We start from the raw sequence: 13,225 nt of genomic DNA on the forward strand, positions 1-13,225 counted from the left end.
GGGAAACAGATTCAATTAGTGTAATGACCCAATCATTCCCAGTCTCTGTTTAAACCTAAGTTAATTGTATCTAATTTGCATATTAATTCAAGTTCAGCAGTCTCTCGACTCTCCTGCTGATGATAGCTCATCTCAATTGATTGGCCTCTTACAGTTGGTCTAGCTACTACCACCTTTTCATGTTCTCTGCCTGGTGCGTACTCTGCTAGGAGTGGCCATCTTTCGGGCCCAGGGGTTGTAGTGGCAACATACGGCCAAAGTGCAGCACAGACATTGCATATAAACCTAAAACAAGTCCTACCACTTCTAGTCAGCCCTGGCCTGGAGACACCACTTAAAATATCCCCTGAGCTATCCAGTGCAATTTATTTGCTCTTTTAAGATCCATCTTTACTAAGCAACCGATGTTTGGTTTTCTGGACAGTACCTTAAACAAGGTTACACTGTAGTTTACAGGCAAATAGAAATCACTTGATTGAGCAGCAATACATCATTTGAGTTCCCTTCAGCTACCCCGCCCTGTCCCTCCTCTGGGTTGCATCAGCTACAGTGACCTTAGACAGAGGTGCTAGCAGAAGGAGCTGCTGCTGGAACAGGCTGAGGTCTAGCTGGACTCTGACCTAGCAGGACTTGCTTTATTAAATAAATGTAGCCACCTGCCTGCTGATCATGGAATTCATTGTAGAGAGGCCCATGCCAGCTCTCAGATGGTAACAACTGGATCCAAACCAGCAGCCTCCACTCCGAAGCCATCCAGTCCCTTATAGTTTCCTTAGTGACTCCAGCTTCTATTTTCTCTTCTCCTCCTGGCTTCACCCCATCCATCAGGCTGTTGTTCCCCACATGGGAGTCCAGACTTGTCAGTCTCTGCAGCAGAAGGGATGGGTTAATATGCCAAGAGGAGCGATGGGTTCCATCTTCATGTTACCTGCCCCCTTTCTCACATCAACAGGAATTGCCTGCTATGATGGAGACTTGAGCCACCAATGGGGTGGTGGGGTACAGCCTGCAGCAAGAAGGAAGCTCCACCCTCTTCCCCATGACACTGTCTGCAGGCCAAGGCCTTTTCTGATGGCCGAACAAACTGTTAAAAGTGGGGCCCTTTCCTTCCCCAGTTGTGGCAGTTGAATTCCAGCATTGCTGCAACTATGTTCCTACCTCTTGGATTGCAGCTCCCACCCCTGAAATGCAGCCAACTCTGAGGTGAAACACACCTACTGCATGACAGCACACAGTAAACTTCCCCAACAGTCTGGGGAAGGACATGAGGCCAAACTTCCATAACTCTTACTGCAGGAAACAGAATGTAATTATCCCACCTGGCATGTGGCCAGTGGCTGCCACACCTGCTCTTTATTGACTGCCTGGGACCTGAGGTCTCACTTGGTAAAGACAGCACCTCCAGAACACTGGTTGAGTGCTGAGGCAAAGGGAAGAGACCCCTGACTGGCTCATGGCTATTGCTTCCTTAAAGGTCTCCCATCCACATTAGCGAGGCCCAGGGTTGCTCAGTATGACTAAAGCACAACTTATGATGGGCTGATGGAGTAAATGTTAAAGAAACAAAGCTGCTCAGGCTGTGTAGATACTGAGCACTCCTGGGGACTAAAGTAGTTACCCACAGTGAGAGTACCATGCAGTTCCTGCCAGCTGTCAGCCAGGTACACAATGGGGAACACTGTCACTGCTACTGAGCCCATCTTGGTGTAGAACAGGCACAGCCAAGGAATCACATGTCAGTGCAAACCTGAGGAGTTGGAACAGCCTTCCCCATGCTGCCCTTCAAACAGAGCTGCTGCAATCTGAACCCACTGGCCTTAATCCAGAGGCAGGACAAGGAAATAGGACAGACACTGGTGCTTTCTCTGTTCAGGCAATCCGTGTCTGCCCCATGGAAATGGAAACCGTTCACATTTATTTTCTTGCCTCTGGAAAAGAAAGTGAGGTTGAGGGGTGAGAGCAGAGGAGGAGGGGGTGTCAGTCTGTGGACATGAATGTCCTGGCCTGCATGTTGTCCTTGGTGGCACCCAGATCCGTGGTATTATCCCAGGAGAGACAAGAAGATGAGTCACAGGCGAGGCTGTAGAAATCTTCACTTTCCATAAGGTTCTGGCTCATTCCTCCTGGGCTGGGGTTTGCAGCATCCCCTCCTCTTGAGTCATGGCCATTCAGTATAATGGCCCTGTTGCCCACTACTATGAGCATCTGTATTCCCATAGTGCCCTGGAGCTCATGTTGGGGCCCCAGACCCCATGACAGGCAGCAAAGAGCTTCAGCTGATGGGGCAGTTCTAGAACATCATACAGGTTCTGCTGCTGTTGGTGCACAATGCTCAGTGCTGCCGGGGAGCCCCCAGCTCTTGGGATGCAGCCAGACCACTAGTATGGCTGGGTGTATCACTGAGAAGAGATCAGGAACAGAGCTCATTAGCCAGAGCCTGCAGAGATGGTCCTGGAGGGTGCAGAGAGGGCTCCCCTGCCCAGAGCAGATGCCAAGTAGCTGATGTCACCTGGCACCTTTTGCTGTCTGAGAAGATGTTGAACTCTGAGCTCCAGTTGTGGGGTTTGCCAAGCCCTCAGCCTATACCCCACAGGAACTGCTTGGTCCAGAAGATGGAGAAGATGAGCAGCAGTGTCATGCTGAGGATGATGGCCATCAGGTAGGCGAAGATGCGGAACTGGGGGTGGCGGATGCACTGCCGAAGGGAAGAGCGGCTGGGGCTGGAGGTCGGCCTAGGGGAAGCTTGGGAGCTACCTAGCCTGGGCCCTGGATCTGTTCCCAGGTTGAGGGTATAAACCCTGGGCTGGCGCAGGAAGTACCGTGATTTCCGCTCGTCCTTTAGGCACAGCTGCCGGCCCTCCAGGATGATATGGTTGGGCTCCAGTTTGAGCAGCCGCAGGACATCTGAGTTGGTGGGCAGCTCAGTGATGGGCTGGTTGAAGGGGAGCACTGTGGGGTGGCGGCAGAGTGGGCATTGCAGCCGGTTGCGGGCAGGGGACACCAGGCTCAGGTGTGCCAGGCACTCGATGCAAAAAGAGTGCTGGCACTCCAGGAGCTTTGGGGTACGGAAGGTGTTGTTGTAGGGGTTCCAGCAAACAGGACAGTCTGGCTCTGGCTCCCTGTGCAGCCCTTCTGACATGGTCTCAGTGGGGCAAGGCGCCATCCCCAGCTGCTGCGCCCATGAAGCCCATTTGCTGTGAGGGCTGCAGGAAAGATGATCCCACCAGCTGCCTGGAGCAACACAAAAGGCCCAGTAACAATGCATCCGTCTGCACCCCAGTGAGCTGCTAATCTCCCCAGGCACATATACCCTGCTCAGGACGGGGGCTGATCCAGCCACACACTGCAAGGACCCCAGGAAGGGGAGAATCGGTGCAGGTAACAGGTCAGTCCAACCAGCAGCAAAGTCCCTTGAGGGAGTGAGGAACCTGACCCTAGGCAGGGAGCTGGGTGGGTGCTACAGGGAACTGGACATAAAAAACATGCTCTCAATGGCCTGATAAAAGTGACAGCATGAGAGCTGTTGCGCTAGCTCCAATGTGATCTGATGGGCTTTCAAACAGGAGAAGCCATGAAGCTGTTAGGCCAGGCCCTTCCTCCCAGCGACTTCAGCTTGGAACTCAGACAAATCCTCGGGTAATTGTGAACTCGGAGGTCTGGCCCGTCCAGGTGGCGTTAAAGCTGTCTCTGGTGCAGATGGCTCACAGCCATCATGGGCCTTAGCAGTGGGGAATGCAGCTGACTCTGATACAGAATGTGCTGGGGAACCCTTAATGTGTTCAATTAGCCCAGGAAACCGGAGAACACGGGCAAAGGCCAGGCAGGAGCATGCCCAAGCTCTACCCCAATAGCAGCAGAGGCTCCTGTCGGGATTGGGCCCTGTGCAAATATACCCAGAAGCAGGTCTGGCCTTCCCCCAAAGAGCTTGTGCCTTCAAGCCAGAGCAACAAACACATTTCAAAGCAAAGCCAAGTCTTTTTCATTGCATAGAGGTCTCAGCCTCTTGTTGGAGAAGTAGAAGCATGCTCTGGTTACCAACCCCACCACCAATGCAGGCTCAGCATAATGCCCTGGGCCCTTCCTGCTGGGGGAGGGGCTCAGATCAAGAGCACAATGGGGCACCAGGCTACTAGTTCTGCTTGACAAACACTTGGATCCAGCTAGCCACATCTGTCCAATGCATGCAGCACCCAAATTGAGGGTCTGTTGGGAGTCAGTGCGTTGTTCTCAACCTGGGTGTTGGAGAGACGCCCCAGCCAGGGCAGTCTGGGCATGGTCTGCTGAATGGTGACAGTGCAGAGGGGAGCCCAGAGAGCAGCGCCTGGCACTAGCACAAAAGCACCACTCAGGAGGGCTCCTGACTGATTGCCAAGATGCTACCCCCCACCCCCTGCCCCTGGACAGACAAACAGCAACTGCACAGCAAGGAAACATGCCTGGCTGTGTTACAGAAAGCTCCCTCCCAGCTGCCCTTGGGGAACCAGGGGCTGCAGGGGACACTTACTTTCACAAAGGGGGCCCGGTATCACAGCTGAGCGCCGGCAACATTGCTAAGCAGGAGCCCCTGGCAGGGGGCACAGGGTGGCGGAGCTGTCCTCCTGCTCCTCAGAGAGGCTAGCGAACACATCCTGTGCAATGATCCTCGCCCTTCATCCTCCTTTGCAGTCTGTATTTGCCTGCTCCTCACTTGCAGCCACACACCATGGCTTAGCAGCGGGCAGGACTAGCGGTGGCCTTGACAAACAGGTTTCTATTGGAGAGAAGAGGGAGGGAAAGATAGATGGCCATGAGCTAGCTGCTCCAGAGAAGCTGTGCTGGCCAGTTGGGGGTTGGTGCCTTCTCACTGTGCAAGCTGCAACTGATTTCCATGGAGCAGCACACAAGGCACTGAGCTCCAAAGGGCTGTTAGTGACTCTTGTTTACAGCATGCACCTGGCACCGGAGAGAGGCGCAGGCAGGGGAGGGAATAAAAATACCAACAGGAGGGAATTAGGTCATGTGCATCAGCTTCTATGCAGCAGACCAGGATGACACGGGATGTGGCAGCCTGGGGTCACACAGGTCACAGGAGATGCCAGTGGCAGACCAGGACACTGAACATGGCTCTTCCTGAATCCTAAGCTAGAGCCCTAAGCACTGTGCCATCCTGCCTCCCCTTTGTGTCAGTAACCATCCTAGTCCGTCTCCCTTACCCCAGCTCACTGAAATGCACTGATCCCCATCGCCCTTGTCCCCCACTCCGGCCTCTCCTCCAATACGCCAACCTCAGCCTCCTTTCACCCCAGGCTCTGCCTCTGCTCCAGCACCTTCCCATTCAAAAGAGGCAAAACCACCTAACAGAGCAACATAAACACACTGGATTTCTTGGGGCAACAGGGCACCACTACCTGCCCCCATCCCCATCCCTTCCAGGCTCTGTTGTGCCTATCTGATTTAACCTGCCTCTCTCTTCTTGCCCCAGCCCCAGTATTCGCCCCACTGGAGTGCACCCTGATTCCAGAAAAGGAACTGCCTGCTAACTACTACTGCGCTTCGTTTGCTGTGGGCTCCCCCAGAGCCAAAGCGCTGGGCTGGGTACTCGGCCAACAGACAGAGCAACAAACAAACAAACAAAAAATGTGTTCCTGACAATGGCCTCAAAGCCCTCGAGCAGGGTCCTACGAGGGGGCAGCTGAAGCTAGAGGTCTGCGTCCTCCCCCTGTGAGCACCAGACCTGCCTAGGCCTGGGCTGCTTGAGAGAGTTGTGCTGGTTTAACCAGGGCCGGCTCTAGGTTTTTTGCCGCCCCAAGCAAAAAAAATTTTGGCTGCCCCCGCCCCCCCGTTGGTGTCACTAGACATAGCTACCAGGTAACTCGGGAGAATGGAAGGCCAGAAGTGCCGATGAAGCTCTTCTGCTCTGGGTCTAGGTGAGCCACAGTAACTCCATCTTGTGAACAATACCCAGCCTAGAGTGCTGACAGCCTAAAAAGCAGAATATGTAATGGTCAACTTTTCTAGCAGACAGCTGCTGTTTTGCTTGCTCACAAATGCTGTAGTGATAAGTGTAAGGGAGGAAAGTAGGAGGGCGAACGACTGCATGCGCATGAATCTACAAGGCCAAAAGATAAGCAGGCGAAGGGAAAGTTTCTGCACAATATGTACCTGCTGTAACTGTTGTTTGGAAGGGAGGGGTAGGGGTGAAATAGACAAAGGCTTACACAGAAACAGCTTGGAATATAAAAAGGGAAATTTGCATGTGCTGGGCTTGATTTGAGACATGCTGGTCTCCTGGTGCCTATTCAGAGATCTCGAATAAATTTGCTTTGTTTCTCCACCTTGGTGTCTTCATTGGTGCAAACGGACCCTGTTGCCCCCTTGGGCCTTCTCTAGGCCGGCAAACTAGGGTTACCATATTTAGCAAATAAAAAAAGAGGACCCTCCACGGGGCCTGGCCCTGCCCATTTCCCACCCCAGCCCCACCCCAACTCCGCCCCTTCCCAACCCCAACCCCGCCCTAACTCCGCCCCCTCCTCCCTCCCACTCCCAGCCACGCGAAAAGGGCAGCCCCCAGACCCTGTGCGCCCGGCTGGCGCTTCCGCAGCGCAGCTGGAGCCCGGGAGGGTAAGCTCCCAGCCGGGGGCGCAGGGTCCGGAGGCTGCCCGGCAAACCGTGAAGCCGGTAGCACTTGGGCTTCGGGCAGCCCCTATGCCTCCGGACCCTGCGCCCCTGGCCGGGCACTTCCCCTCCCAGGCTCCGGCAGCGCAGGTTCCGGAAGCATGGGGGCTGCCCAAAGCCCGTAGCGCTCGGCTCTTAAACAGAGCCGAAGAGTCAGGGGAGGAGCAGAGCCTCTGCGGGAGGGGAAGTGCCCAGCCAGATTTTCCCGGACATGTTCGGCTTTTTGGCAATTCCCCCTGGATGGGGATTTGATTGCCGAAAAGCCGGACATGTCCGGGAAAAACCGAATGTATGGTAACCCTCGGCAACACCCCCGTCCCCTTTTTGGCTTTTACACATTTGTACTTTGCAATGTTTTTTTGTTTGTTTTGTTTTGCTCTGTGCTACCTGGGGCACGCCCACCAGCCAGCAGGGGCTTTGCTGACCCCCTGTTCTGAAGGGTGAGACACTCCCCGCCGCAGCGCTGCATGGGTTAAGCATCCATCAGGAAATGCAAGAGCACTGGGCAATGCGCCTTTCCACCCCTGCGCCCACTCCCACCCCCCAGCCTGGCTCGAGGGAAGACTGCTGCAATGTAGGGAGCGGGGTTTTAATATTGAATTAAAGACCCCCCATCCCACTGAATGGTAGTTCAACAGCAGCCCTGCCCTTCCCTTCCCTCACCTCCTGGCTACAGGAAGAGCCTCCGAACACATGGTAACAATGCAGTTCTTTTAACTCCATGGCAAAAGTCTTCCTACAGCTATTTAGAGAAAGACACCCCCACCCTCTCCCCGGCATCACGTCTGTGGTTGAAATACTGGCTGACATTTCTATAGAATCAAAGCAACTGGTGTCCTCCGCACCCTCCCATTACCCCAGTTTTTCCTTGGTGCATTTTGACATTGCCTAGGTACAGTAAGTTCCACTGTTTGCTCCCCCCCCACCCCCGCAGGGGCGCAACCGGAATTTTCCTAATGAGGGGGCCGAGGGACAGGCCCCCCTCTCCAGTAGGGCGCCTGTCCCAGGGCGGAGGAGACATGGATGGCGGGGTACTCTGGGGGCAGGGCTCGGCTTGGTGCACGGCGGGCAGCACTGCTGCCTGGCCTGGGGGCTCGGGGAGCGCCCCCTCCCCCTGCTGGGACTCCGGCCTGGGGCTGCCCCAATAGCTCCTGGGCCGGGAAGCAGAGGGGTCTCCTCTAAGAGCTGGTCAAGGGGAAAGGCCAAGGCTTCCCCCTTGCGCCCTGGCTCCCCCTGGGTAGCTAGCCCAGGTCCCTTGGGGGACAGGTGGGATTTTCTACCCAGTGACAGAGATTAAAACATTGACAGCCTCATGAAGTACAGTTGATCTCAGCTGAAAACACAGAGGGTTCGCAGGGGCAGTGGCATTTCCAGGGCAGAGGAGTTCCTCGAGGCGGCGCTCTGGGGGTTTTATACATACTCCTCTCCGGGTAGTCACTTCCCACCATCCCCAGAAACAGCCACCCCTGCGCACTTCATGGCACACCCGCCCCAGGTTACGCGGCGAGGTCCGCGTCTGCCTCCCTCCCACAGCAGCAACCTAACCCCGCAGCTGCCTTGCAAAACACCTTGAAAGACGTGACATGAGGAGAGCAAATCCACAGCGTTGCTGCATTCAGTTGCAGCCATCTTTGCTGCCAGGGCCGGCTCTAGGTTTTTTTGCCGCCCTAAGAAATGTGCCGCCCCAAGCACATGCTTGCTTTGCTGGTGCCTAGAGATGGTCCTGGGTTTAACATAAAGGGGTTTTTAAACCCTTTAGTTTAATGGCTGCAAACCCGTGGGGCTGCTCAGTTTTTGGTTTAGAGCAGCTTATTTCAGTTTAGCATCAACAGTTCCTAGTGACTTATGCTAAACCAGACTAAGCCCAGGTTCAACAGTAATCAGAAATGGCCCAGTAGCTCCTTTAGCTAAACTGGAACAATGTTCCCCTGCAGACTGGGCCTGAGTCACTTAGGCCTAAATGTGCAAACATGGCCACTACGTTTGGGTCCTTCTGCTTTTGGGTGCCCAGTCCCCAGGGCCTGTTTGTCAGGAGTGCCAGCCCCCCTGTTCCAAAATTTAGAAGTGCCAGCTGCAGCAGATACCCCTCCCGAAGGTGTACCCAGCTCCTGGCGAGTCCAGCTGGAACAACTTCCAGGTACGGAGCTCCACAGCCCAGCGCTTAGTGTCCTCTGGGCCCAGGTGGGAGCCTTGTCTCCCTGTTGTCAGCTGGCAGGGCTGTGAGCAGGTGGTGAGGGGTTTCGTGCTGCTGAAGTGCAGCTGTGATGGGGGAGGAAGGGACAATGGTGCTGTTGGTGGGGAAAATGGCCTTCAAGTGTCACTGGGTGTCAGGCTTGGGGGTTTGGGGCACCTGCCAGGCCTGCATGGGCAGGCTAAACCAGGCGCACATTTCAGGGTCCCAGAACTGTCAGCAGCAACCACCTGGACTCAGCCTCCAAGCCACCCACACCTTGAGCATCTTCCTCTCAGCCAGCTGCACTCTCATCTTCCTCCCCCTCAGTGACAAGTGTCACCCCTTCCCTCCTCCCTTCCCGAGTGACAGGCAGCACCCCTCTGCTCTCTCTCTCGTCACCATGCGTGGGGTCCCGTGTTCCCGTATTGCCAACAGCTCCCAGCGGCTCTCCTGGGGGTCAGTGCCTTGTGGATGGTGCAACATGTGGGGAGTTCCTGCTGCTGCCCAAAGCAATGCTCACACCCCAGAGTGCTCCCTGCAGGCTGATTTCTGTGGCATCATGGTGACACCTAGTGGCCAGTTAGGACAAGCCCATGGATGACCCTCTGGGGTGTAAGCACAATTCCCAGGGAGCTGCAGGGCTGTGCTGGCTTTCACTTGCCCTCGGCAGCGAGCCAACACCACCGTCCTCCTGCTTCCAGCTGGTGGCTAGAATCAAACCTCAGGTCCCCTCCTTCCTGCTGGCTTCTTTCAGCAATACCTCTGCAGGAAACGCACTTCCGGACACTTACTGGAGCTGTGTGGCAGCCCCTGGCCCCACTCGGTTGGGCCTGAGGCGAGCTGCATGGCTCGGTGCTGGCTCCAGAGTTTCCCAGGGCACAGAGCCTGTGGTTTGGGTCAGGCCTGGCTGGCTCTCATGCCAGTTTTTTACATTTCTGGCTCCTAAGGTCACTTGCCCTTCACTGCTCACCTGTCCCAGCTAAAGCTGTGCCCCTGTCACTGTGGCCTTGGCTACACTGGCGCTGTACAGTGCTGCAACTTGCTGCGCTCAGGGGTGTGAAAACGCCCCCCCCCCCCCGAGCGCAGCGAGCGCAGCACTGTAAAGCGCCAGTGTAATCAGAGCCTGCAGCGCTGCACGCTCGCTCGCAGCACTGCACGCTACTCCCCTCGGACAGGTGGAGTACATACAGCGCTGCGAGAGCTCTTGCGTGGCAGCGCTGGGAAGTCCTGAGTGTAGCCAAGGCCTGTGACAAAGCAACAGTAACCACGGCAATTACACCCAAAGAGAGGCCAATGTGAGATCATCTGTCTGGAGGGGGCGGTGCAGGTGCAGCTCAAGGTCAGAGTGCCCTTAGCAGGCAAAAATACTGATCTGATGCAAACACACCAGCTGGTGAATTGTGCTGGGGGCTGAACTCATGATGGCACCTCACTGAGAACATCCCCACTGCACCATTCATAGGCTGGATCATGTTATACCTGGAGAAGCAGAGGCAAAGCGAACAGCTTACTCAGTAATTCACTGCCACAGCCGGACCCAACACCCCAGGCTCCCGGTGCCTCGGGTGGCACCTTGTGCGCTGCCGCCCTCAGCAGAGGGGAGCTCAGTCTGAAAGGAAGGAAAGGTGGGCGCAGACTGTAGCCCAGATCTGTACCCCCATGAAAGCACGGACCTGGAGGTGATTCCAGACAGCCAGCGTCAGCCCCAGCCTTGCAAGCGCTCACTGCTCATTGCAGAGCTGGGATAAGGCCCGTCAGCCTGACTCTTTTGCCATGCAGGGTCAGTGGTGCCGTAATAAACCAACAGCTGCACAAGCCTGAGCAGGGCCGCATTTAGGCCGATTCCCCCTATTCCCCCAAATCGGGCCCCGCGCCTAAGAGGGCCTCGTGCCCTAAAGAAGAGTGCCTAACTTAAGCGTCTTTTAAACTTTTTTACTCACCTGGTGGCAGTCCGGGTCTTCATCGGCACGTCGGCAGTGGGTCCTTCACTCGCTCCGGGTCGCACGCAGTGATAAGCTGCCAAAAATTTAACAACCGGTTCCCTCCTCACCCCACGAGGGGGTTGTGTGGCCCGCCCCCAGGGACTCCTGCCTCATCCATCCTTCTATGTTCCTTGATGCCCCTCCCCCCCCGGGACCCCTGTCCCATCCAACCACCCCTTCTCTCTGTCCCCTGACTGCTCCAGGAACCCCTGCCCCTGACTGCCTCCCACCACCCCATCCAACCCCTGCTCCTTCCTGACTGCCCCCCCGGGACCCTTGCCCCCATTCAATCCCCCTGTTCCCTGCCCTCTGACTGCCCCGACCCCTATCTAACCTCCCCCACCACCCTGAACTCCCCTACCCTCTATCCAACACCCGCTCCCTGTCCCCTTACTGCGCTGCCTGGAGGTGGCTGGTGCGGCTGGAGCCGGGGCAGGGCCGGGCCCAGGCCGCGCGGCTGGAGCCGAGCCGGGCGGCGCAGCGCCTGGAGCCGGGCAGTGCTTGCTTCTCAGCCCTCCCAGGCTTCCCGCATGAACAGCTGATTCACAGGAAGCAGGGTGGGGAGGAGAAGCAGGGCAGAGCGTTCAGGGGAGGAGGCGGAGCAAAGGTGAGCTGGGGCTGGGGGCGGGGAGCTGCCAGAGCTTTACCTTTTGTTAAATTTAAAAGCCCTTTTAGAACCAGTTGCCCAGCGGGACAACCAGTTCTAAAAGGGCTTCTAAATTTAACAACCAGTTCCCGCGAACCAGTGCGAACCAGCTCCAGCTCACCACTGGTCGCACGCACCAGTGCCCCAAATACAGAAGTAAAATAACCTCTTTACTCCTACTTGAGATTATTCCTGTTTATGCATCCTAGGATGGCATTAGCCCTTTTGCCCACAGCATCACATATGCAGCTGATTTTCCGCCATGACCCCCAACTCCTTCTTAGAGTCACTGTTTCCCAGGATGGAGCCCCCACATCCTGTCAGTGTGGCCTATGTTGGTTCCTAGATGTGTGACTTTACATTTAGTCACATTAAAACACATGTTGTTTGCTTGTGCCGAACTTACCGAGTGATCCTGATCGCTCTGTATCACTGACCTGTCCTCTTCATTATATACCACCCCCCAATTTTGGTGTCATCGGCAAACTTTATCAGTAATGATTTTATGTTTTCTTACAGGTCATTGATAAAACTTTAAATAGGGTAAGGCCAAGAACTGATCACGGCACGACCCCACTAGAAACACCTCCTCTTGATGATGATTCCCCACCTTGCAAATGACATGTGGAGATCTATCAGTTAGCCAGCTTTTAATCCATGTAACATGTGCCATGTTGATTTGATATCTTTCTAGTTTTTTTAATCGCAATGTTGTGCAGCACCAAGTCAAACGCCTGACAGAAGTCTGTCTCATATGTCACCACTACTGCCTTTATTGGCCAAACTTGTCATCTCAACAGATGTGAGTCTTGTTTGGTTTCTTGTATGCCTTAAGCATGGAGAAGGTGCCAGCCTGGCATCTCTGGAGATGAACAGCCTTGGTTTAGGCACAGTACAGGACCTGCCCTGGTACCACGAGCTTCCCAGCACTGCCCTGCCAGTGTCCCTCAGGCTGAGCTGAAGGCAGCACTCCCAGGAGTGAGGGAGAGGGCAGGCTCCATGGGCAACACTGTCGGCCATTAGTACCACTTAGGGGGGATGGCTGGTCTGTGATATATTCATGAGTCCTGGGAACCACCCTGAGACACCTCGTTCCTTTCCCATAGGGCACCCCAAGAGCTACGGGGCAACGTGTGTGTGCTCCATCAGCTACAGGGGAGGAGACTGGTGGGTTAGTCTGAGCAACATCTTCCTGATCTTGGCCTGCCTGTCAGGAAACCCCGGGAGACGCTTTGGCCAAAGACTGTGAAAGAGACCACTAAAGAGACCATGACTTTGGGAATAGCTTGGCTGCAGGGAGAAACCATCTGGCTGGAAGAGCCCTGGGCTTCAGGAGCTACCCCCAAACATGAGGCGCTGGCGGAGAGCGGCCAAAAGACAAATGACAGTCCAGAGAGGGAGTGGCCGGAGGGTGGGGAGCGTGGAGGGAAGGAAAGCGAGAGAGGCAGTCTGGGAAGAGATCAGGTGAAAGGGAAAGAGACACAATCTCGCTTTGCTGACTTGCAGGCAGGGATCAACCCAGCAGGGCCGGCTTTAGGCCGATTCAGCCGATTCGGCTGAATTGGGCCCCGCGCCAAGAGGGCCCCACGCTGCAGCTGTCCGCCCCGCCCCCAGCTCACTTCCCCGGCCCCTCCTCCCCTCCCCTGAACGCTCCGCCCCCTCCCCTGCTTCCCGCGAATCAGGGCCGGCTCTAGGCACCAGCAAAGCATGCAGCTGCTTGGGGTGGTACATTTGCAGGGGCAGCAGGGATCCACCATGGGAGCTGAGAAC

At 55.7% G+C, this 13,225-nt stretch overlaps 1 protein-coding gene and 1 long non-coding RNA gene across 2 annotated transcripts; one reads left to right on the top strand and one right to left on the bottom strand.

Moving 5' to 3' along the window:
• Positions 1-131: 131 nt before the first annotated feature.
• RNF183 (ring finger protein 183) lies at positions 132-10,909 on the bottom strand. Its single transcript, XM_034752132.1, has 3 exons — positions 10,768-10,909; positions 4,505-4,750; positions 132-3,231 (listed from the first exon to the last, which is right to left on the bottom strand). Exon 3 carries the CDS (start codon positions 3,161-3,163, stop codon positions 2,576-2,578), a length of 588 nt encoding a protein of 195 aa, XP_034608023.1. The 5' UTR covers positions 3,164-3,231; positions 4,505-4,750; positions 10,768-10,909; the 3' UTR covers positions 132-2,575.
• LOC117867258 lies at positions 3,109-6,313 on the top strand. The gene is made up of 2 exons (XR_004643338.1): positions 3,109-3,385; positions 5,462-6,313. It is a non-coding gene; the product is annotated as an uncharacterized LOC117867258 (long non-coding RNA).
• Positions 10,910-13,225: the final 2,316 nt, after the last annotated feature.

This window comes from Trachemys scripta, chromosome 17 (genome assembly GCF_013100865.1).
Source record: "Trachemys scripta elegans isolate TJP31775 chromosome 17, CAS_Tse_1.0, whole genome shotgun sequence".
Taxonomy (NCBI): Eukaryota; Metazoa; Chordata; order Testudines; family Emydidae; genus Trachemys; species Trachemys scripta.

Excerpts from the sequence above, each read along its gene's own strand:
- RNF183 (XM_034752132.1), bottom strand. The coding sequence starts at position 3,163 with ATGGCGCCTTGCCCCACTGAGACCATGTCAGAAGGGCTGCACAGGGAG.